Source organism: Rhamphochromis longiceps, linkage group LG7 (assembly GCF_057381845.1).
Source record: "Rhamphochromis longiceps isolate RC_006_pf linkage group LG7, R_longiceps_female_GT1.1, whole genome shotgun sequence".
In the NCBI taxonomy this organism is placed as follows: Eukaryota; Metazoa; Chordata; class Actinopteri; order Cichliformes; family Cichlidae; genus Rhamphochromis; species Rhamphochromis longiceps.
The window spans coordinates 69,779,107-69,803,916 of record NC_140563.1 but is presented as its reverse complement, the minus strand read 5'-3'; the positions used below and the strand labels follow the sequence as shown (position 1 = coordinate 69,803,916).

Genomic DNA, 24,810 nt, shown 5'->3' with positions numbered 1-24,810 from the left:
GGGAAAACCGTGAGACGGAGAGGACGCAAGACTGATATATTCTAAACACAACATCAACTAAGAAGCAATCAGCAATGTCTTTACTTCACGAGAGATCAAACGAATGCACCTTGAGTGAGTTAGATATTTTTACAGCCCCACTCACTCAGATGTCTATCGAGGACAAATGTTATTCAGAAATTCTACCAGTAACAGCGCTCACAGATCGGGGACCTCTGGAATTTTATGTCCCCGGAAATGGCTTGCATTACTTAGATCTGAATGATACACTGCTCAGTTTAAGAATGAAAATAACAAACCATGATGGTAGCGATATTGCAGCAGACGCTAATGTTGGAATTATAAATTACCCTTTAAACACCATCTTCAGTCAGTGTGACGTCACATTGGGCGACAGACTGATTTCACAAGCGAGTTCGACACATGCATATAGAGCCATAATTGAAACATATTTAAATTACTCAGAAGAAACTCTGAAAACTCAATTTAGTGCAGGTCTGTTTTACAAAGATACTGCTGGCTCACACGACTCCCATGTTATCAATAACGGGCCGAATAGGGGCTTAGTCCGGAGGGCAGTTTACAGTGAACGCTCGCGAGAGTTCCACGTGATCGGTCCGCTACATTCAGACATATTTTTCTGCGAAAAACTCTTATTAAATAATGTGGATCTACGGATTAAACTCACAAGAGCCAACGATGCTTTCACCCTCATGGCGCCTCAAAATGCCAATTACCATCTCAATATTGTTGGGGCATCATTGTTCGTAAGGAAAGTCACGGTCTCCCCCGCTGTCCGTGTTGGCCATGCGTCCGCTCTCATGCAAGTGAATGCATTGTATCCCATCTCCCGGATTAATGTAAAAACATTTTCAATACCCGAGAACTCGCGGATATCACATCATGAGAATCTGTTTCTGGGCTCACTTCCCCGTTACCTAGTCATAGGCATGGTTAACCATGAGGCTTTTACAGGTCGATATGATTTATGCCCTTTCAATTTCCAACACAACAATCTAGAGTTTTTGGCTCTGTGTCATGAGAGTAAGCAAATACCAGCCAAAGCGTTTCAACCCAATTTTGCTGAAAATCAGTCCGTAAGAGAGTTTTACAGCCTGTACACTGCTACCGGGAGAAACCTGAAAGATTTGTCCTTGTGCATTGACAGACAGGAGTTTGAACAAGGATATACATTGTTTGTTTTCAATATGAATCCTTCAGATGACAATCAGGCCTTGTCACCTGTGATAAATGGCAACTTGAGACTTGAAATGCGCTTCAGAGTGCCACTGCCTCACACAACGACACTGATCGTTTATGCTTGTTATGATTCCATTCTCGAGATCAATTCCAAAAGACAAGTTTTGGTTGATTATTACTAAGGTTTCACTTTTTTATTGAATCATGAACAATCACGAATTGGAAAGTATTATGAGACTGTTAGTGGGCGATAGTTTTTTTGGAGTATATGCAGAAGATGAATTATTAACATTACTCAAACGCTCGTTTAAACGGCCTACATATATGATCATAAATACAGATCCTAGGAACAAACCTGGAACTCACTGGCTGGCTATTTCTTTAGATCAAGACGGAGGTGCAAGTTTTTACGATTCATTTGGATTCCCACCAGATTATCCTTTTTACCCGAAAAGTATTGTAACATTTTTGAAAAAGCATGCTAAACGAGTATCTTTTCATCAAAGACAGCTACAAGCCACAATCTCCACTGTATGTGGCCAACACTGCATATTTTTTCTGGCTAACAAATCGCGTGGAAAGAGTTATGAGGATGTACTTGCTTTATATAGCTCTGACCAAATCAAAAATGATAGCATGGTCTCGTGTTTTGTAAAACGATTTATCAGATGTGTATTAATATGTAAGGCTAGCAATTTTAATCAAACTTCGTGTTCTCTGAAAGCTTTTAATGATTGTCATTTGTGTTAAAAATATTTCAATAAAACTCTCAAACGTTTTCTTTCGGAAAAAAGTGGTGTATTTGTGCTTTTTTGTTATATAAAAACATGAGAAACAATTAACTTTTAAAAACAATAAGGTTTTATTTTTTGGTTTTTGATTACATCAGAAATACACCCAAGACGGTGTGATGCTCTTGCTTTTCTTCTTCTTCTTTTTTTTCTTAACAATAACATCATCCTCAGATGATGTGTGGTATTCTCCTGTTTCTCCTTTTAACGCTGCTATTTCTCTTCTAGCTGATAAGTTTCCAATAGTTGATAGGGGTATTTTTACATCCGCCAACATTCTCGCGAGAGAGCTCCAGCCTATGGGTTTCACACTTGCACGGGGACTTGCTAAAAATTTCATCAGATCCAGCATTTGACTACCTACTATGGGCTTTTCTCTATGCATCAATTCACCCTCCTCACTCCATCCGATGTGACCTTTTGATGCTAATATTCTACGCATTAGATATTCAGTGTTTCTCTTTGAACGTGGATTTATGTGGGTTAAAACATCGTGTAAAACCTTATTCACACTTCCCGTCTTTCCCCCCTCTGCGCTTTCTTCCTGATGATATTCATCGGATCTCTCACTCTCACTCCCTTTATGCTCTCTGGGGAGTCTCAGTGTTATATGTCTGCTTTCATCTGATTTCTGTCTCTCAAGCACCAGATACCTTTGTAAAAGCATATTATACTTTTTAATTTTTGCATGTGTTTCATTTAAGCGTTTGATCTGCTCAGGTGAGATCAGATACATTTTCTGCATCTTTATTTGCGAATTGCCCCAATTGCCAGATCTGCAACAATGGGTAGAACCGTTGTGAGCAAAGGTAACAGAAAACCCCCCTTTTGAGTGATTAACTTTCTTTTCTTTCTAAAACCCTCTCGTCTGCTGGCCATCTGTCTGATTTTCTCTCTATACCGTCTCAACTTCTTATGCTGACATTCTGTGACTGGAATATTTCCTTTTAAAAGATTCATACAAATCTCACAAACAGACTGAATAAAATCGGGCGAGCACTGTTGTAAAATAACCTTACGGATTTTAGGGGAACTTCTGGATAGTGTTTTCAGTAAAGCAAAGTTTCTTCTCAATCTTACAGACATTGTTTCTATTATTTTTTCCTGGGCAAGAAAACACACAGCTTTTCAGAGGGTAGTATCCCTTTTCTCAGTCTTAGTTGCTCTGGACAGGTGGGGGTTAAATCTATCAATAAATATCCATGTGGCTCTCTTGTAGCTTCTTCAAAACTTTCCAAAAAGTATTGCACACGTCCTGGGTATATTTGTCTAGCTAGTGTATTAACTTGTAATTTATCACGAGGGTTTTTAAACAACACCATGTAAGTACTGTTCAGACTGATCGTCCTGCTGTGTTTACCTTGTAAAAACACGTTCTGGCTCAAAATCATCACACTCATATTTTTATGGTGTCTGTATTGAGTGAAAATCCGGACCACTTCCGGATGATTAGCTGCTTGAAAAATAACATCGTCCAGTACAATGAGATGACTTTGGTGTGAGGGAAACAAGGTCTCATCTTGAAATGATTCAGGAATGCCCTCGATGAATTTAACGTTTTTATTTTTCTCTTGAAGCTCAGAATACAGAGGTTGAAAGGATGTATAAACCCACACAACATTGTCAATAAGCTTGTTCAAAACATGTACACAGTTTTCCAATACAGATTTCACAAAAAAGGTCTTTCCAGAGCCACTTGGCCCGACAACCATACAGGAAAATGGCACATGAAGTCTGGGGTCAAACTCGATTAAAGCAGGCTGAAACATTTTTTAAAAAACAAACAAAAACGAATAACAAAAAATCAATAACCAAAGGGTAAAGTCAGACCTCCTGGCAGCAATCTACGCTTGTCATAAACAACACGGAATTTTTTGGGAAATGATGAATTTTGTAGTGAAAAGGCTGATTTATTACGAACGATACTGTGCTGAGGGGCCTCAAGTGTAGACCCTCCTTCACAGTTATCAATGTAATTGTCAACAAGAGTCTTTACAGATTCAAAGTTGACCTTCTCGCAGACATCATGTGTTTGTGTGATTCCTTTTGCTTTCAAAACAACTTTACCTTTTCTGGTCATGTAACCATAACTCTTAGGTCCTGCTGCAACAAACTCTGTAATGAAATCATCCTGGTCTAACTCATTTGTTAGCTCGCCTAAATACCTCCCTGTTTCTAGTTCAGATTGATTTTCTTTAGTGAGATACACTACGCTATCAGTGTCATAGTAAATAGCTCTTTCCTGCAGCTGATCCAAGTAACTGTAGAGTTTCATACGCCCATATGAAGTAGTGAAGGCCGCAATGAAGATGTTATCTGTGGAGTTTGGGAGCGGAGTGCAGAGGTCACCATAACACCATTGAATAAGAGCCACATCATCACTGACAAAAGAGAAATAGCTCACTTTGTATTTTGGAGAGAACATGAGGTTAAAGAATTCCTCGGGGTCACTCACCAGTTTGCTCTGTGTGAGATTATTTCTCTGACCAAATTTTCCCCAAAAAGAGTTTAAACACAGTTTGGCCATTTGTCTTTTAGCAGGGTTTAGTTTTATGTTTTCAGGGTCTAAAGTTATTCCTTGCTTAACCTGGTAGTCTTTAATGTGAAGCTGTTTAGCCTCCTCAGTTACAGCATCTGATGGGTAGCCTGAAGCTTCTTGTTTTTTGCGCAGGAAATGATGTACATAGTCTGTGAATATTGTGTTACTCTGTCTCTCAAAGTGCCATACCTCTGTGATTCAACCTATTTCATAACCCTTTTCTAATGCGAGGTTAAACTCGGGAGTGGTCCACACCCCTCTCAGTGCTCTATCCTCGTTACTATGGTTACAGGCTCCTTGTTGGTTGTTCATTTCAGCACAAGTGCGACAGAGAGTAAAGAGAAGTTTTCCTGATTTTGTTTTAAATGGTAAGACCGGAAAATAGAGCCGTCGTGGTGGGTAAACGGTGGCTTTGATAAACCCAAAGTAGTTTTTAGGGTGCTGAAAATTTCGAAAGATTATTTGAGGATGACCTAAGGGGTAACTACATGTACTATTTACATATGGATACAGGGAGGTCACGTCGACATAGTTGATTTTCTCACGGGGGCCGGCACTACAGCGAAGTTGTGCTGGGCTTGTACGGCCTCCAAAGAGGGCATGGCGGGGGTTCAAAGGCTCTGGTGGATCATAACGTTTGAGAAAGCTGATTACACTCTCATCACTACGTTTTAACTCGGTCCACTCATGCTAAAATACTATAATTTTACATCCTAGTAACCTTTCAAATGTAATTATTTGATTAAACCCAACAGGCGTTTGATCATTTAGACCAGCTTTTTGTTGAATTTCTCTAGCTAATGTTTGTGCTTGATAGTCATTAAAATCGGGTTGCAGAAGGTGGGCAACACTTGTAGCAAAACACAACTTATTCGAGGGGTTATGGACCACGTATAAAAAACGTGTTTTCTTTTTCACAATTTCGCTGTCGAGTATGTGTTTAAGCAATCTTTTCCCACTGCCATTTGGGGGTGTAACAATCTGAGCTACAACCTCCAACGAGCCATCACACATTACTGACCAGTTTGACTGTACCGCTCTCAAGAATAAATTTTCAAATTCAGATAAATCATGATTATCACGTAAAATCACTGAAACATTATTTTGTAACTGCTGGCCTATCAATTCTAACTGGATATAATCACCTGGACGTGCGTGAGAGAAAACCCTGTTTGATATTTCACGTGCACTAGACATTACGCTTTGATAATAATGCGCATAGTCGGGTATATCGTTTGGAGGAGGAAAATTCAAAATTTCTCTAATTTCAACGTTATTAAATTTATTTCTAACAACTATAGAGGGTTGTGCTGAATTACAGGCGCAACTCTGGTCTGGATTACCCCCTTGTTGAAAGGAGTGATCATGGTTTACTGGGTTAAGTGGCTCGTTCGCAGAGACAATGATGAGGATTAGAGTCATTGAAAGTGGTTGACAGCTGTATCGGGGGGCTGCGGCTGAGTGGTTCGTTGGGACACGCATTTTCTGGGGAAAAGACTAGCGAATGCTGGCTTTGAGAATCAATGAAACGATTTTGATTTAGCCTGTTTATTTGACTCAATAACTCTGGCGGTATTTGAACCTCATTTTGTATTTGGGCCAAAGCTTCTAAAGCTCTATTAATTGCTAAAAACGGATCAGAAGAGGAGATGTTTTGTGTCAGACTCATTTGTGAATGAACCGCGTCTGACTCTGTTTGGATCTCATCATGATCCAATCCCAAACTCAAAGAAATATTTTGAAAGGCACTTTCATTGGGTGCTAATCGGGCAAGAGCTAAATTAAGCAATTCTAAAGGATCATTATTATTGATCACCTCAGGTTGCTCACTGTTTTGTGAATATGTAATCTGAGAATGGTGTATATTTTCATTTAACCTAGCTAACGCTGTTTCTAAAGCAAGAAACGGGTCTGTAATATCTTGTTCCTGGTTATCCATTTATTTTATTATTATTGTTTAACAGGAATATATTAAAAGAACAAAAAACCACAAAAGAGAGTATGTTTGAAAAGCAAAATGAAAAAAAAAAATCAAAAACAAAGTTTTTATAAGATGAGCTGAACTAATTCAGCGAACAGAGAGACCGCGCGAAGAGCGATTGACGCCAGCTGCCTTCGGGTGCGTGTTCGCGTTGTCCTCGTTGTCCTTGCGATCCTGCGGGTCCTGCTACTCCTCCTTCTGAAACGCCCTGAGAATTTGAGGGTAAGATACAAACAGTTAGTAAAGTTAAATAGAAAAGGGTTAGTTTTTATTTTAAAAAAGAAATGAGAAAAAAAGCGAGAACCTAGAGAGACTGACCGTGATTGGGTCTCAAAGGCAGGCGCGGTGCATTTCCTGTGTCTGATGGCGGAGAATAAGAAGCGTTTCTGGGGCTCCGATCGGCCGGAGCATCGGGAGTGAGCTCGGAGAGCAAATCTTGCCTGTCCCCGGCGGACAGGCGCAAGTTTTTCCCAGAGGGTTGCGGGAGAGAACAAGCTCCGACGGGAATGGAACTGGGGCCAGATGAAGCAGGGCGATCTAGCGTAGAGAGCAAATACTCTCTGTCCCGTGTGGAGAGACGAATATTCTTTCCTGTGGATCGCACAAGCACTGGTGGTGAAGAATTCGGGGAACTCGTACCAATAAAGGTGTCCAAGTCAGAGATATCTAGAAAGTTTGATAAAAATGAAAAAAGAGGGTAAATGTTTTGTTTTTCTTGTACAATTAGCTGTTAAGAAGGGGAACAAGAATGAACCAAACCTACCAATTCGATCGAGAGACTCAAAAAAAGAGGAGTTGAGCAGGTTTATCTCAGAGTCTGAAAAGAAATAACATCGAGTATTTACAAACGGGGAAAAAACAGTAAAAATATAAACATTATATGAACAAGAGTGAGAAAAAATGAGGTACCTGATGAGGCCATGATCGCTGCTATAGTTTAACTTACAAACGCACTTTTTAGCTCTGAGTGTTAGAGGGGAGCTTATATATGTTTTAAAAAGTGTATTCCAAGTGTTACAGAGCCTATTTGCATGGCTTTTTTGAAGATGAAAGGATTGACAGAATGGTAAAAAGGAAAATGCGAAAATGTAGTTAGAGAGCAAGATTAACACTTACCGAGTGATATACACATAGGGCACGCGAAGGTAGTTGTTGATCCCTGGTTTCATGGCTGTTGAGCTCGCAAGCAGTCTGAGCGGCGCCAGTTGTTGATACGTCTGAAGTCAGATCTCTTCTGGGGGTTCGAAGATAGTCTTAACATCAGCGGGAGATCGTAAAATCAGACCTGGAGCGGATTGGCTAACCGGGGTGCGAAGGGAGCGGTGCAAGGGTTATGTGATTGGCAGCGGGGCGCAGTGAGGCGGAGTTGGTCTAAGGGGGGAATTTTCAAACGAGGTAAGCAGCGCATTAGGGAGCAGAGCGGGGAGCGAACAAGCAGGAAAAAATTGTGCTCTGCAAGAAGTTGTGGATCGGAGATTAAGAGCGAGGTAGAACTTAGAGTGTGGGTTGAATTTTAGAGCTTGCTAGTAAGAGGGAAGTTTTTGAAGGAAAAAAGACTAAGGATTTTTTCAGGATTTTCCCTGTTATCGAATATAAGGTTTTGGGAATAGAGGGGGTACCCTAACAAGTTATTGCAGGGTTTTGGAGAAATCGCGGAGGGTTTTTTAAGGAGTTTTCCCTGCTTATGTATCTAAGGAGGGTTAGGGTTAGGGGATCGCGAGTTTTTTCTGAGTATGAGTTTTATTCTAAATCTACAAATGCATATAAATCTAAATAAAGTTTTCCCCCAAGGCATGCAGCATGTGTTTGTGGCCATACTGAACGTTACAAAAGCACAAGTTTAACTAAATTTTAATATGGTTTAATATATTTTTAAACACATGAGCACGGAGCCCGAGAGAGCACGGTCCGGAGACACGGGCGCGCCCCCGCGCGCCCAGACACACAGCCTCGGGCGAGCGAACACACACTGACCCGCCACCAGATGGCGTTTTTTGAGCATAAAAAAAAATAAAAATAAAAATTTAATTGCTTAAAGAAATAAAAGAATGCTATTTTGATATATAAGAAACTTTCTAAATAATCAATTATATTTTTATGAATATCATATTTTTATGAATATCATATTTTTATGAATATCATATTTTTATTACTTAATTACTTCCGGACTTCCGGAGCTCATGAATAATTAATGAGCTCCGGAAGTAACCTGTCACTTTTTTTGACGAAAGGGGTATAATATCACTCTCTGTAGCATACTGTCTGAAATATTCGACGGCTGCAATAATTCTTCAAGTGTTATTTTTTTCTTTGTATTCTAATTTCACCGAAGTTTACTAAACTCAACAAACTTAATATTACGTACCGGGACATTTATTCTCTCCTCATTTTCTTTCGCCGAAAATTTTTTCTGACAAACCATCCTACTTTGGCAAAACGTCCTACCGTAAGTAGTTTATGCACATTTCTGCTGTCACAGAGTAATTCCAGCACCAATTTAAGTAGGTATGACGGTTTGCCACCTAACTTTGCCCATCAGAGTATACTTGTAGCTCATATTCATACAGCCAGGATGGTTTACCCGTTAAAGTATGCTTGTAGGTAACATTCACAAAGGTAGCATGGTTTGGCACTTAATTTTACCCGTCAGAGTATGTGTCTAGCTGTTATTAACAAAGGTAGGATGATTTGCCACTGAATCTTAGCTGTTAAAGTATGCTTCTAGCTCAGATTAACAAAAGTAGGACGATTTGCCACTAAATTTTAGCCGTTTAAGTATGCTTGTAGGTGACATTCACAAAGGTAGGATGGTTTGGCACTGAATTTCGTGTTGTGCGCATGCGCAGAAACAACGGGTAGGATGGTTTGCCAGGTAGGATGGATTCCCAGAACACCGTCTTTCGTGCTTGGCTCTCCTACCTTTCCTAAGGTGATGCTCATAGTGCAGAAGCCGATGCTGCATTCACTTACACTCGGATATCTGAGCTTCACTGTGAAAACATGATCGTACATTTGATTGAATTTTATTGTTTTAGCTTCGGGGTGGCACCTGGGGTGGCCAGTCTGGTTGGGGCTGTGGCCCGTGCCCCCCCCCCCCCCCCCCCCTGAACTTCACACAATGATGTTAAATCAGTCAGTCTTGTCAGCTTTAACCAGTCAGTCAGTTCCCCATTGTTTTTTTAAATTCTCACACACCAGAAACTCACAATCAGCTCACTCATTTAGGCCACAGACACGTTTTATTCAGTTTTCCTTCTTTCCCTTCATCATAAAACACGTGACATGTTGTCATGCACTTCACAAAACAAGTTTGTTCTTATGTGTTCAGTATTGTGTATCTGGGTGCAGGGTTCACTCGCACATCAAAACAGGAAACTCAGTGTTTTAGAGTCTCCAACACATCCCATTCACTTGTGCTAAAATTCAGTCACCTTTCCTTAATCTAATTATAATCAGCTAATTTGCATATCAGCTACCATCCCACCAAGTTGACAGGACAACAGAAATGCATGTTCAAAATGTTATCACAAAAATAGAATTTCCCTCATACAGTAAATTACTTGTGCTGCATCAGACAGAAAGCATCTCCCAATTTACTATATTAACAACTAAATTTATTGTCTGATCACTGGTTGTTCAAACCAGAATCTTTTTCCCCACAAAAGTTAAACTGTTGTCCTGCAGCCTACAGAGTTAATTTGTCAGCATTGGATAAATTCAGCATTTGGTAACAAGCTGATTTTCATTGCATGTGTGTGTGTTATTAGGCAGGTTTAATCGATGTCTGAGGAGCTGCATCTCCAGCAGAACATGTTGCTAAAGCTGCCTTTCCTACACACTTGTTTGCTATTATTTGATCTTTTTTTTTTTTAAACTAATTTGCTATTAGTCCAATGGTCTTTGCATCACTTTTCATCACACTAAGTGACTTGGACAAGATGACAAGCAGAATCTCATGCTTAAGATGCCGTCTGGTCTTCATGAGTATCATTGTATGTGTATATGCATGTAGGGTTAGCATGGTTAATGCATTTTCTGTATGTTTTTGTGTTCCTCTGTCATCAAATTTTCATTATTCTCATCACTGCTTAAAACAACACACATCTCTCTGTTTTTTTTAAACTGTCCTTTTCTCCAAAACAGAAAGTAGCGTTACAGTTGTTTCAGACTGAGAAACACCAAACACTCTTCATGTTATCATTCATACTTCATCCACACAAATATTTTATTTCTTTTTGTCCACTGGGCAGGTGACCTGCAGAATCATGTCTGCCCCAGCTGGATACCTTTTCACACACACCGTGATGCCAGACACACTCACTTCTGCTTAGCGCACAATTTCACTTCATTCGTCAACGATCCACACACCACGTACTGCCCAATAAATACTTTGCAGTGTATTTCACCCTTGGACTTCTTTTACGTTTGCGGCAGGAAACGCGACTTACCCCAAAACCCAGGCTACGTGTACACAACAGATCACAGAATTCTAGTTTCTAGGTATGTGTCTGTGTGTATGCGTGTGCATGTGTGTGTGTGTTTGGGCGTGCGTGTGCATGTGAGTGTGTGTTTGGGCGTGCGTTTGTGTGACCTCCTGCTCACCAAAAGGGTCATAAAGGCAGGACGTTTACTAAACAAGAAAACAGAACCCTCACATAGGCTGTGCCTGTAATAAAAGACTACAGCCTCCCCCACCATTCAACAGGCTGGGGAGGGGGTCACAAACAAAGGAATGTCCTTGACCATATAGTTTGAACCAAGACTTACAAGTTTAAGTACAATGATGGCAACATTTAACATTTGACTCCAACACTTTCACTACCCCTGATCACCTCCTGTGTGCTTTAGTCTGTGTTTTCATTCGTTCCTTATCTGGGCCCTATTTCAGGAAGCCGGTTTAGAAAACTCAGAGTGAAAAACGATACTCGGGGTTGAGTAACCCCGAACTGTCCAACTCGGAATATTCGGTTTCAGAAAGGCTGATAACAATTAGTTCAATCAACGCGGAGTTGCTTTAACCCCAAGTTAAGCGCGCACGAGGATACATAAAGCCCTGATTAGTGGAGCACAGATTAAGCGAGTCACCATGGAGACGGAGGGAAAGAAGGCGCGGTCAATGTATTTTACAGCGCTTGAGGCCGAAATTCTGATGGCAGCATATGCCGATAACATGCAAATTCCGTGGAAAAAAAGTAACACAGCCACAGCTGCAAAAGAAAGGGAGCATGCATGGCAAAACATAGCCGACAGAGTCAATGCGTGAGTGTTAATTTAAACATTGATCGAGGGATTTCCACCCATTTAACACGTTATTTTATTACATTTTATTTTTTATTTCATACATTTTATTTTGTGATGTGGTGTGAGCGCAGGTGCAACCCAACAGGCCCCAAACGTTCCTGGCAGCAAGTAAAAATGAAATATAAAAATATAGTCCAAACAGGTAAGGTGTAATTGTATTATGAGCCATAGTGCTTGGTCTGTTTGTCCGATGTAAATCAATTGCAGTTAGAGGCTACATTAATTTCCCCTCTGTAAGCACTTATTGAAATTATCTGAGCACATTACAAGTACATATTTGCTTACTCTGTATGCTCAAATGTGACCCGTTATAGCCAACAGAAAAAAAGCGGAGGCCTGAAAAACAGGTGGGGGTCCTCCACCACCACCACTCACAGAGGCTGAGCAGTTGGCTTCCACATTTGTGATAATGTTGGCAGCATCACATATGATCTTCACAGTGCAGAGAACACAAATTAGCATCCATTACTATAATGAAATAATTTGTTAGTTTGAAATGCTACAGGGAACTATGTACCTGCACATTAATGCTGTGGAAAGACTTCCTGTTCACATAGTCTCCTTCATTTACTGAAGGAGCAATGATTGGAATGTGAGTGCCATCTGTACAGCCAATCACGCCTGGGAACCGTGAGAATAAATGTAAAATTTAAGTAGTAGTTCAAATATCACCACATCATGAATTAAGTTTTGTTCATCCTGATACCTGCAATTTTGTGGCATCCCTCTTTGATAAATCTTGTGGGTCTATGACCGGGGAACACCACAAACGAGTACAGGAGACGTTTCAGTGCAACTGTAACATTCCTGACTGCCCGACAGACGGTAGCCTTGGAAACGTGCTCAGCGTCACCAATATTATACAGAAAGCTCCCGTTTGCAAAAAACCGAAGTGCAATACAAATAATATGTAATGAACTGTTGAAATCTCCCAATTCTTTGAATCTTTGGGCTGAAGGAGGGACAATACTCGGTGTATCAATGCTCAATCAACAATCATTTATTTCCATACAATTCAACAGTCAGAGCATTACAACGTCCGGACGGGAGAGATGCTACCAGAGGGTCAGGCACATGTCTCAAAATGGTGACGGGTTGCTCAGCTTTTTATACTCTCTAGTGGCCCCCAGCTAGTCGTAAAAGCCAAAACATCACATTTTTTCTCTGTTACAGCGCCTAAGTTATGACCTCGGCAGTTGTTTCTCTGCTTTCTGTAAGGTGGGGGTGTGGAATGTGGTCTATCTATCTCCCCTGTCTTAGACACAGAGTCTCCTGCTTACAACCTTCTCTTCATGATTCAACAATTAAGCATGTCAAGAAAACAGTGTAACACATTCCCAGCAGATCAAGGATACAGAGTGATGCACATTTATCTAATGAACTAATATGTGAATATGTTCTGTTAACTCAAAAGTATAATGAGAACTAAACTACATACAGCTCACACACTCTATATTAAAGGGTATAATGTGATCTACAGCAGTATTCTAATTCACCTACTTTGATTACATATATAAGGTAACATATAATAACAGAATAATCTAATAGAACTGAGAGCATGTCCGCGATGTGTCACATGAGCAATATTAGGCCTGAGGATGTTATTCAAATAAATTATAGATTGTGCTGAAAAACGGTAACGTTCACACAGAAAATCATCAGGAAATGATAAAATCAATCAATCAATCAAAATTTATTTATATAGCACATTTTTAAGACCGAAGTACACCAAAGTGCTTTCCATTAAAATCGCAGTACAAATAAAATCACAATAAAATATAAATTACAAATATATAAAATATAAGATAATTACATAATCTAAATACAGAGCCAGATGTAAATTACCCTAATTTGCCTTAAATGCCAGATCAAACAAATACGTTTTTAAACGTGATTTAAAAGACTGAATGGAATCTGACGCGCGAATATGAAGAGGGAGAGTATTCCATGGCCTGGGTGCAGCAACGGCAAAGGCACGGTCTCCTCTGGTCTTCAGCCGAGACCTAGGTTGCACCAAGAGCAGTTGGCCCGATGATCTTAGTGCTCTCTGAGGGCTGTACAGACAGAGGAGATCAGCTAAGTAGTCAGGTGCCATATTGTTCAAAATTTTATAAGTAAACAATAGAATTTTAAAATCAATTCGATATTTGATAGGAAGCCAGTGTAAATTTTTCAGAACAGGGGTGATAGAGTCAAACTTTCTAGTGCCGGTCAAGAGACGTGCTGCGGCATTCTGGACCAGCTGGAGACGCTGCAGAAGAGAAGATTGTAGACCCAAGTAGAGTGAGTTACAATAGTCCAGTCTTGACATAATGAAAGCATGGATGAGTTTCTCCATATCTTTGTGTGGTATGTAGGGTTTAGCCTTAGAGATTAGGCGTAGTTGATGAAAGCTAGTTTTTACCACATTAGAGACCTGTTTGTCAAGTTTGAAGGAACTATCCATGAAAACTCCAAGATTCCTGGCAGTATCAGTAAGGTAGTTAGCAACAGGCCCAAATGTGTCAGTCAATTGTCCCAGAGGCATATTTTGGTCAAAAACAATAATTTCTGTCTTCTTTCCATTTAAAGTAAGATGTAAATGTCCAAACACGCTCTAATCACTCTCTCCCGGCGGAGAGCTCTGCGGAGAATTTGGGCTTCAACATCTACTGGCTCTTCAAGGAAGGAGCACGCCATGTCTGACACTTCCTACAGTCAGGTTTCCGACAAAGGGGTGGAGAAGGTCAGGGTTAGTTGAAGTAAACCTGCTAGGGGGCAGGTTAGCTTCACGGAGTGTGTCGTCATAGTAACTCACTCAGAATTAATCTAAACTCGCTTTGTGAAACCGAAAACCCAGAGTTTTCGTTAACTCAGGATATACTTACTCAGAGTTTGCACTAAACCGGCTTCCTGAAACAGGGCCCAGGTCGTCTGTTGTTTCACACCATGTTTCCAGGTCGCATGTATTCATGTCCAGGTTTGTTCATGTCAGGGTTCTTCATGTTGTGTTTTAGTTCACCCAGTTTAGGTTAAAGTTTAGTTTTGCATCAGTTTGCCTTGCCCCTTTCTTTGTACCCTTCTATCAGCCTTATTGAACGTCCTATGACATCATCACTCCATAAGCCAATGAGATTATCACATGACAGTTTTGAATGGGGATATTTCTTTTGAACTGTTTTCAATTTAACGTAATATTTAAGTGTTTCTTAGTTTTAGACTAGCTGGTTAGTCTATTTCAACGTTTTAAACCATGTCCCAGGGTTTTTACTTCACCATTGATGGGGTTTTAACAAGCAAATAAAAGACAGAGCTTAACTCTGTAAAGATTAGATGAAAAATACTCAAAGGATAAATTCAATTGGTTTATTATTTTCTTACATAAGTTGAAAAAAGTAAAACAAGTAACTACAGAAACAACAAAAGAAAAGTTAAACAAGCAAATAAGTAAATGAAGGGGGGAAAGGAGGAGGGGAGGAAACCCCAACAACCCCCTCTGAGCAAGCACGAGGCGACAGTGGGGAGGAAAAACTGCCTTTTAACGGGCAGAAACCTCCAGCAGAACCAGGCTCAGGAGGGGACAGTCAACTGCTGGGACTGGTTGGGGGGGGAGGGTGAAAAACGAAAAAAGATGAAGGTGGAGAATATGTGTTAGGGGGGACAGGAGAGGTGCAAGGTAAGCTGGATCACAGGTGGAGGAGGACGAGGCTAAATCATCTGAATAAGCGGCAGAACCAGCCTTTTTTCTTCTTTTTCAGGTATTTTTCCATGAGCTCGTTCTCCAGGATAAGGGTTCTCAGCTGATCGTTTGTTTCTGCATTCTGCTGCTCGAGTTGCTGGCATCTTTGCTTCATTTCTTTTAAGGTTGCTTGTTTTTTTCTAAGCTTTTCTTGCTTTTTGTTGTGCATCTCTTCTAACAGCTCATTTTTTCTCTGGATTTCTTGACTCGTACGCTGCAGGTCTTCATGCATTTTCTCTTGTTGTTGCTTTTGTGCCTGCATTTCAATTATTTGGCTCTTCAAGTCACTGGACTTCAACAACATCTCCTTAATGACCGCTGAGTGTTTCCTCTTCATTCCATCAATCCTACACTGCATCTCTGAACATCGTTTTTCCAGTATTTCCTTTTCTCTTTGCAGTTCAGGTGTTTCACAAAGTTCTAGCAATTCTAGATTCCTTCTCTCAAATTCCTGGATAATACGTTGTTCTTCTTCCTGTTGCTTTCTTTCTTCAAGAAGCTCTTTATTTTTGCGCTTTATTTGACCAAACCTGACTATCAGATTGTTGTACAATTTCCGTGTGGCTTTGAGTTTGTCCTTCATTTGTATTTCCTTTTCTCTTTTCAGTTGAAGTGTTTCCTCATATTCTTTATTATAAAATTCTTGCAATTCTAGATGCCTTCTCTCAAAGTCCTGGATAATACGTTTTTCTTCTTCCTGTTGCTTTTTCTCTTCAAGAAGCTCTTTATTTTTGCGCTTTGTTTCACCACACTTGACTTTCAGATTGTTGTACAATTTCTGCATGGCTTTGAGTTCGTCCTGCATTTGTATTTCCTGTTCAGTCTTCTGTTGGTGGATTTTTTCAATTGTTTTCTCCGCTTCATTGAGCTTTCCTCGAAGCACCTGGTTCTGTTTCTCAATGTTTTGGAGATCCCACTGTATCTCCTCAATATTAGCTTTCTTTCGTTGAAGCTGGGCAGATGTTTCTTTTAATTCAGCACTCTGTGTTCCTGATGAAAGAAAACGAGAAAAAATCTTCTCTCGTCCTTCATCAAACTTCACTCCCGAGCCCTCGTTGATCATTTTTATATCAGGCTGGCGTTGCTGTTTTTCTTCCAGGTCTTTATTTCGTGCTTCCAGTTGTCTGCACTTTTCCTCTAGTTGAAGCTTCTCTTCTTCAATTTGTTTAATTTTGTAATGTAGGTCAGATTTTTCCTTCTGACTTTCCTGTAATGCTCTTTGGACTGATAAGACACCATCCGTGGTAATTTCTCCTGGAGAGATTGGCCGCACAATTTCTCCTGGAGAGATTGGCCGGCCAGAACACAAAGGACAGGGAGCATAATCTTTTTGTCTTTTTTGGCCTTTTCGTGGAAGCATGTTGGAGCCCGTGCACAGTGACTCTGAAAAGGCTTAGAAATATTTCCAAATGTATCTCTGGTCGAACGTTTGAAGGCTGTGAACAAACTGATTAATTGCTGCTTCTGACCCCTATTTATAGACTTCAGATCAAAGGCAACAAAGTCCTTGTGACATCATCACTCCGTAAGCCAATCAGATTGTCACATGACATTTTAGAATGGGGATGTTTTGTTTTAAATTGTTTTCAAATGTAACTTTAGTGTTTCTTAGTTTAAGACCAGTTGGGCTAACACACCGCCCCCCCCCCCCCATTTAGTTGATTCACATATTAATTGCCACAAACATGTCAATAATAAATTTTATGATAAATGTTTTTTCATTATCCTACTTTTATAAAAGGAAACATTATTTAAAGCAGCGGTCCCCAACCTTTTCTGCGCCACGGACCGGTTTATGCCCGACAATATTTTCACAGACCGGCCTTTAACCTGCAACCAAATCTGCAGCTCCATACAGCAATGTTACGACTTGGATTATATCTTATAACTCATAACTCTTATGTTAGCTCCCTCAGTAGCATACTGTCTGAAATATTCGACGGCTGCAATAATTCTTCAAGTGTTATTTTTTTCTTTGTATTCTAATTTCACCGAAGTTTACTAAACTCAACAAACTTAATATTACGTACCGGGACATTTATTCTCTCCTCATTTTCTTTCGCCGAAAATTGTTTTCTGACAAACCATCCTACTTTGGCAAAACGTCCTACCGTAAGTAGTTTATGCACATTTCTGCTGTCACAGAGTAATTCCAGCCCAATTTAAGTAGGTATGACGGTTTGCCACCTAACTTTGCCCATCAGAGTATACTTGTAGCTGTTATTAACAAAAGTAGGACGATTTGCCACTAAATTTTAGCCGTTTAAGTATGCTTGTAGGTGACATTCACAAAGGTAGGACGGTTTGGCACTTAATTTCGTGTTGTGCGCATGCGCAGAAACAACGGGTAGGATGGTTTGCCAGGTAGGATGGATTCCCAGAACACCGTCTTTCGTGCTTGGCTCTCCTACCTTTGCTAAGGTGATGCTCATAGTGCAGAAGCCGATGCTGCATTCACTTACACTCGGATATCTGAGCTTCACTGTGAAAACCGGAAGGTCGCCGGTTTGATCCCTGGGCTCTCTGTCCTGGTCGTTGTGTCCTTGGGCAAGACACTTTACCCTACCGCCTACTGGTGTTGGCCACAGGGGCCGATGGTGCGATATGGCAGCCTGGCTTCTGTCAGTCTGCCCCAGGGCAGCTGTGGCTACAACTGTAGCTGCCTCCACCAGTGTGTGAATGTGAGAGTGAATGAACAGTGGCATTGTAAAGTGCTTTGGGTGCCTTGAAAAGCGCTATATAAATCCAATCCATTATTATCATCATTAACATGATCGTACATTTGATATTTGATTGAATTTTATTGTTTTAGCTTCGGGGTGGCACCTGGGGTGGCCAGTCTGGTTGGGGGGATGGCCTGTGCCCCCCCAGGCCACCCCGCTGGACACGCCACTGTATAGGAGTACGAGGAAGTGAAACCGCTGCTCACATGATCTCTCAGATCAGTCAGCTCTTTCCTGATGGGTCTATTGTCTCACTCACTAGTTAAGTCTTACTGAGTGTTACCAGCCAGGATCGAAGCCTGCATGTGGCTGGGCTCTCTCCTCCTGCTCTGGGGCATTTCTTCTGTTTGTTAAAGGTTTGTGGTGGTTGTTCTCACCAATCCTGCACATATTAAACAGCGTACATAACATGCTAACCCAATAAAAAGAGGTTATGAAAAAGGAAGTGGAATCTCTCGTTAGACGCTGTAGCTCATGGAGTTCTCCATGTCACTGCACATAAAAGCTGATCAAAGTCTAGGATGCTACAGACCTGAGCAACGGGAACGCTGTAACGCTTCCTGGCGCATCTCCTTTACCGCTCATCGACGACTGCATTGATGACATTGGACCTGCCGCATGTATCAGTAAATTTGACGTGTTGAAAGGATGATTAAAGTTCCTTTAACCACGAGAGCGTCAGAAATTTCTGCTCTTGTGACTCCAGGTTTCTCCAGCGCACCATCATGCCTGCTTCAGCTACATCTCAGAGGCTTGTAAACAAAGAATCAGCTAATGTGCAGAATATATCCTGATGACATCACTGAGGATCTCTCGCCGCCTCCTCTCTGCTGATGACCAGCAGCCACTGAGGTTGAGACTTCGGGTAAGTGAGGATGCAGTTCATAGGGCTTCATTTCCAGCTGCTCTGAAAGTCCTGCTGGGGGAGAGCTAACAGGGCCACAGTCTACAGGAGCCTGGCTGCCTACAGTGCTCTGCGTGGTGTGGGGTCGAGCTGCAATTCACCGACTCCGGTCTGAGGAGTAACTAAACACACAGAGCAGGGAAGCAGCTAGACCGTGCTGGTGTTTCAGCTATAATGCTGTGGCCATTTTTGCTTACTTCTTATGAATCATAATTTAGAACAGTAAGAACTTTTAGATTTGCTATTTAAATCTGTAATCTTGCTTTTGGAAAAGCCTCCCATTAATTGATGGATTAACGGATGGGGTGCGATGGAAACGACCGAGGGTTTAAGATTGAACACTTGGGAACAAATTAATTTAACTTTCATGTCCAAGTTGCAAAAATGATTGGGTTGACTTTAGGTTTATATTTTAGCACGAAACAAACCTTTTTTTTATTTATTTATTTTTTTAAGAATCAAGCTGGAAGTGCGTTCTGGGACGAACCACCTGTTTCCACCCACGGCCTTTATTGGACTCTTTTTTTTGTTTTGGGCTCATAAGGCCGTGACAGATAAGCTAGTACATCTAAAAAGCTCAGTGTGTGAAGAAAACTGAAGGCGATTCATCAGAACGTTTGGTCCACTGCTGTATTCTGTGCTAAGCCCAGGCTTTCTGCCTTCCTCCACCTAATCGTCCTCAGCATTCCCCACCTGCCATGTGGTGGGGGCAGAGCCGAGCAGGGGTGGGGGGCTGTCGGAGCTCTTCACATTTACGTCTGTTGAATAAAAGGTGAAGTGTGAGCAGACTTGAAAAGAGAATCATTCGTCTTTTCTGCTCTGAGACTTCCTCATTAAATCTGAAATGTGTGTGTTGTTGCTGTTCTGGCTTTTTCAGTGTGTTTTGTTTGAATGAGGAAGTCGTCGCTAAAATGAATCCTGCACAGTGTTCAATAAACAGCTGAAGATGCTTCTTTATTCAGTCCTCTATTTTTTCAACTTGAGCTGTGAGAGATGTGATTTTGTTCTCAGGACATTTAAGAGGTAATTCAGTGAATGCTCAGAGGCCGGCACAATACAGCAATCGAATTTACTGGGTTACAGTTTCAGACACTCTAGTTTTATTCTTCTAATCAAAATATTGGCTTTCATTATTGAATTTTTCTTGTGAGTGTGCAGTCAGTTGAGGGGAGGTATTGCACTTCTTGTTGGCCTCGCAAACACACACTGGCTGCAGTTCAGCAGGAGGCACTGTGAGCTGCTTCTCAGTGAATAATGTGAATGACATAAAACAACGTTCATGCTGCTTGGTGGGGTTTAGGGCAGGATGTCCTCCCCGACTATCCAGAAACCAGGAGCGCCCAATTTGGAACAGGACATCTAGAACCCAGTTCTAAATTTACCCCCCAACACTTTAACAGGTGTAACTCTGATGTGTCGATTGTGTTGCTTAATGATTAATTTGTGCTGGAGAATAAAGTAAATACTCTTCACAGTTTAAAAGACAACGCCACTCTGGGAATTTCACCCAGAGAATACTGGAAGTAACACTAATCACCAAGAAGGCAGTTAGGTTTGTTATACTCAGTACAGAGACGAGGTTCAATGGTAAAACAAGTTGACAATTTATTAATAATTATTTAAAACACCGTATAAAAGCACAATCATAAATATCCATGTACAGATATGCTTAAAAAGGTATTCAGAGCTGAGGCTTACCAGTGGAGGGGCAGGGATGCCACGCACAAACTCAAAAAGAAAACACACCAAGACACAAGTGCAACACAAAATCACACACTCACACTAATAAACTAAACAAGGCAGGTGTGTGCACTCAAAGGATCCCACCACCCTCGTCTCCTCCACGTCGGCACTCCGCATCTGAAAAAAAGAATAAAGAAAATTTTAATATATTACAACAAAACTAATGTAGCGCTGGAGAATAACCCAACTGCATGACCACACTGGTGCAGCAAGAAAAAGGGCCTCCCACCAGTGGCGTAACAAAAATCCAAACTAAAAAACAACATACAATACAATCGGGTTCAAACTTTAAAATCTGGAGCAAACGGAATCGCCGCGTTGCTCCAACTTGCCGTCTGCCCGACTATAAGTTAATCATCCGGTCAATTAATATGTACGCCAGCTGACTCCCATAACCGGCATGCATATGGCCGCTGTCCACGCCGACGTCCACTTTGCTGGACGTCGGCGTGGCAGCAGCAGGAAAAGAAACCTCGCAACGGGAACAGACGGTCAAAGCAAAGCAGCAGCACTTCAGTTAGCGTGGCGTTGCCTAAAACTAAGGCCCACACTTCCTGCAAAGCATAATAATTACTATAAAAGAACAACAAAAGGCAGAGATCGTAACAAAATTGAATTACGTACTGAGTAAAGCGCGTCATGAAACATGAGCAGAGTGGCTCATAGGAGGCTTCCACAGCTATGACCTAAAAACAATATCTGTTTACCACCAAGTAAGGTAATGTATGCACTACAATGAGTACACACCTACCAGCCGCGACGGAGGCTTCAGAATGATCTCTGCAACACCAAAGGGAAGTCAGGTGACCAAAAAGGAGATCACAGGTAAGCGATCCAGGAATGCTCAAATGGCCACTATTTATACTAATGCGCCAGGCTGAAAGTGGGTTGAACCGAGAAATAACATTCATCCTGCCACAAACACGTGGAGGAGAGAGTCACTTTGTTTGGGGAACCTGGAACTTGATTATTGATTATCGATGCCTGCCAACCAATCAATTCTCCACCATCACCATTCCTGGAAGATCGCTCAGTCCTCTGTGGACGAGTAGGAGGGTTTAATGTTTCTCAGTGTATGAAATCTTTAGCATCAGTGATACATCTACATTCCTGATGCAGCTTTATTCCTCGAGTATTTTTTTTTCCTGTATCTGATCCTAAACACGGACACCCACGCTGTACTTGCAGACCTCATCAACTTTGTAGGTAGACTAAGCTTGTTTGAATTCATTTTCTAATATTTAAATACTTAAATCCTTTAACAGAGTCTACAGCTGAGAGAATACAAACTAAAACTGTTGGCTGCAGAGGTTTTAGAATAATCTGGAAGTGCCACGTTTTCACTCTTCCAGCACGTATGAGTCTCTGCTGGGTTTATTAGAGCAGCTTGTTACGCCGTACCTCACCAAGGCTACGTTCACACTGCAGGCGAAAGGGCATCAAATCCGATCTGGGTCACTTTCGTATGTGGTGCTGAATCCCATACATATCCGATGTTTTAGAAAGCGACTGCTGTTTGATGGCCATGTCGCATTAAATCCGTCTTTTACGTCACCGACACAAGACAGACGCCAATTATCAGCTCCGGAGAAGACATCGCGAACGCTTCCTGTCCAACCAGTGTAGATGTCAGTGAAGACAGCGTTGGAGAAACGTGAACATTTTCTTTGTTCTGTATAATCTGCAGATTCTGACAGAAATCTGCAGCTATCCTTTGAAGCACCGCTCCTCTGAAACAGCAATGAGGATCATTATTAGGTTATTTACATTATTATGTCAATAACAAAATAACTTAAAGCAAAAATTGGGAAACGTCAAGTCCGAAGTCTTTATATTAAGGCCATCAGTCAAACAATACTGTTGCTCTGGGTCTAAACAGAGCGCGTTGTGTGTGACGTCTTCTTTTGCGCATGCGGCCGCTTTGAGCGTTCACACTAGAGCGCGTTTGCTGTCGCATTTTATTTGTAGTGTGAACAAGCAGACAAAAACATCGGATTTGATCAAAAAATCAGAGGTCAAATGTAAGCAAAGCAACGCTAAGTGACGTAGAAATCACAGCACATATGGGTCGGCAACACATCGCTGGACTGTATGAGACGGTACTAAAAGTATGACCAATTATATGACTCAAGGAGGAAAAGGCCAGCTACTTCCAGTTTATGTAAGATGAAACCATTCATGTGGTGCTGCCTGTCATCTCGTTACTAAATATACAGATGACATCTTTGACCATTAACTTTGTCTCATCAGCTCTTACATGAAGTATCTTTGAGTGAATTCTGCTAAACGAATATTCTGTTTTCTCACTTGGAACCAAACGTGGCAGCAACAATCAGGTGCACATGAAAGGACTCGTCTATGATGAGCTAGGCTGAGGAATCGGTGTGCCAGAGATAAGACGGCTGTTACAGATGAATGGAGGGCATATGAGTCACTTCAGACTGTAATAAATCACACCGCGTGTTAGCAGTGGAGCTGAAACCAGAATCTGAAAAATGTGCTCCTGTCCACGGCCACCTGATGCTTCTTGTGCCTTTAATGAGTTTGGAAGGAAGGCTGACAGCGAGCTCAGAGCTCACTCACAGGATTGGCTTAAAATGCTGAGAAAACTGCAGAAAGAAAGAATGGATTATAAAATCATTATTTAATATCTGAAGCTGAAAGGCGAGCCCATCGAACCCGGAGTCTCAGGAAGACTTTGCTGCTCCCATCTCTGTCGTCTCCCCTTCAGCTTCTTCAGTTCTGAACTGAAGAAGCTTCTCGGATGAGAGGTGAAACGTCTTCAAGCAACTTAGACTTCTTCCTTAGAGTCGACACTCACGTACAACAGCTTTGCCACCTCTCAGCACTCCTCTCTTACCTCGTCCTTTGTGGAGGAATGAGGAAGAGCAGGAAAGTATTCAAAGTCTCCTCGTCCTCTTTCCTCAGAGGAAACAGCAAACACCTCCTGGCAGTTTCACTCAGCACTGCAGCTGAACTTTCCCAGTCACCTGCCGACTCTTCCCTACCACTCAGCTCCTTCCTGAACTCTGTGCAGCATTAATCCTTCTTCTGCTTCCTCTTCTGGATTTCCAAATGCATCCTTTAGACCAGGGTTCTCAAACTCCAGTCCTCGAGGGCGGCTGTCCTGCAACACACCTCAATAAAATGAGTAGATCATTAGCAAGACTATCGAACTTGACTGCATGCCGAGGTGGCAACCTGTAACCCTACTCAAGTAAAAGTGAAGTATGTGTTTGGACAAATGTACTTTTATTGCACCGTGTTCATTCACTCATGAGCTGCTGTAACATGAATTAAATGGCTGAATCACCACGCATGCAGTCACGTTCTATACTCTTGCTAATGACCTGCTAATTTTATTCAGGTGTGTTGCAGCAGGAACACATGGAAAAGTTGCAGGACACCGGCCCTCGAGGCCTGGAGTTGGACACTGATGTTGACAACATTCAGCGTCACCACTTGGATTTCCAGCTTCAGACTCATGATCCTGTCTGGTCCTCTCTCCTTCAGAATGACTCCCACACCCTTTATCTTCCTATATTCACCATGGCAGAACAGTAAGCACATCATACTGTCAGCTCTCTCTCTGCTTCCTTTGGCCTCGGTTTCCGTCGCACCCTGATTGATCCGATACGGAGATGTCATTGTTGCTGATCTGCATGTTTGTTCTGGCAAAGACGTTACATAAGCACAAGCCAGTGTGCTTATGTAAGCCCCCCATGGTGCTGGGTTATTTATGTGTACTAACATAGTATTAAACAAAGACATCTGAGATTTGTTTCACCATCAGCCCTGAGCTCAAAGGCCAACGTGAGTCAGAGATGACTGCAGCTGTTGAGTTCTTCACAGCAGGGACAGAAACGCTGTGCACGGTTCTCAGCTCCACTTCCCCAAATTGTCTCTTACT

General features: G+C 41.5%; 1 protein-coding gene across 1 annotated transcript; it reads right to left on the bottom strand.

Moving 5' to 3' along the window:
- Window positions 1-6,059: 6,059 nt before the first annotated feature.
- On the bottom strand, window positions 6,060-11,218 carry LOC146666921 (uncharacterized). The gene is made up of 4 exons (XM_085415052.1): window positions 7,628-11,218; window positions 7,275-7,328; window positions 6,830-7,177; window positions 6,060-6,719 (listed from the first exon to the last, which is right to left on the bottom strand). The coding sequence occupies exons 1-4, from the start codon at window positions 7,641-7,643 to the stop codon at window positions 6,577-6,579; spliced, it is 561 nt and encodes a 186-aa protein (XP_085271178.1). The 5' UTR covers window positions 7,644-11,218; the 3' UTR covers window positions 6,060-6,576.
- Window positions 11,219-24,810: the final 13,592 nt, after the last annotated feature.

Bases quoted from the DNA above. Each gene is read 5' to 3' on its own strand.
- LOC146666921 (XM_085415052.1), bottom strand. The intron at 7,178-7,274 runs GTAGGTTTGGTT...CAAACTTTCTAG, and splicing joins TGAGTCTCTCGATCGAATTG to ATATCTCTGACTTGGACACC. The intron at 6,720-6,829 runs GTCAGTCTCTCT...TCAAATTCTCAG, and splicing joins GCCTTTGAGACCCAATCACG to GGCGTTTCAGAAGGAGGAGT.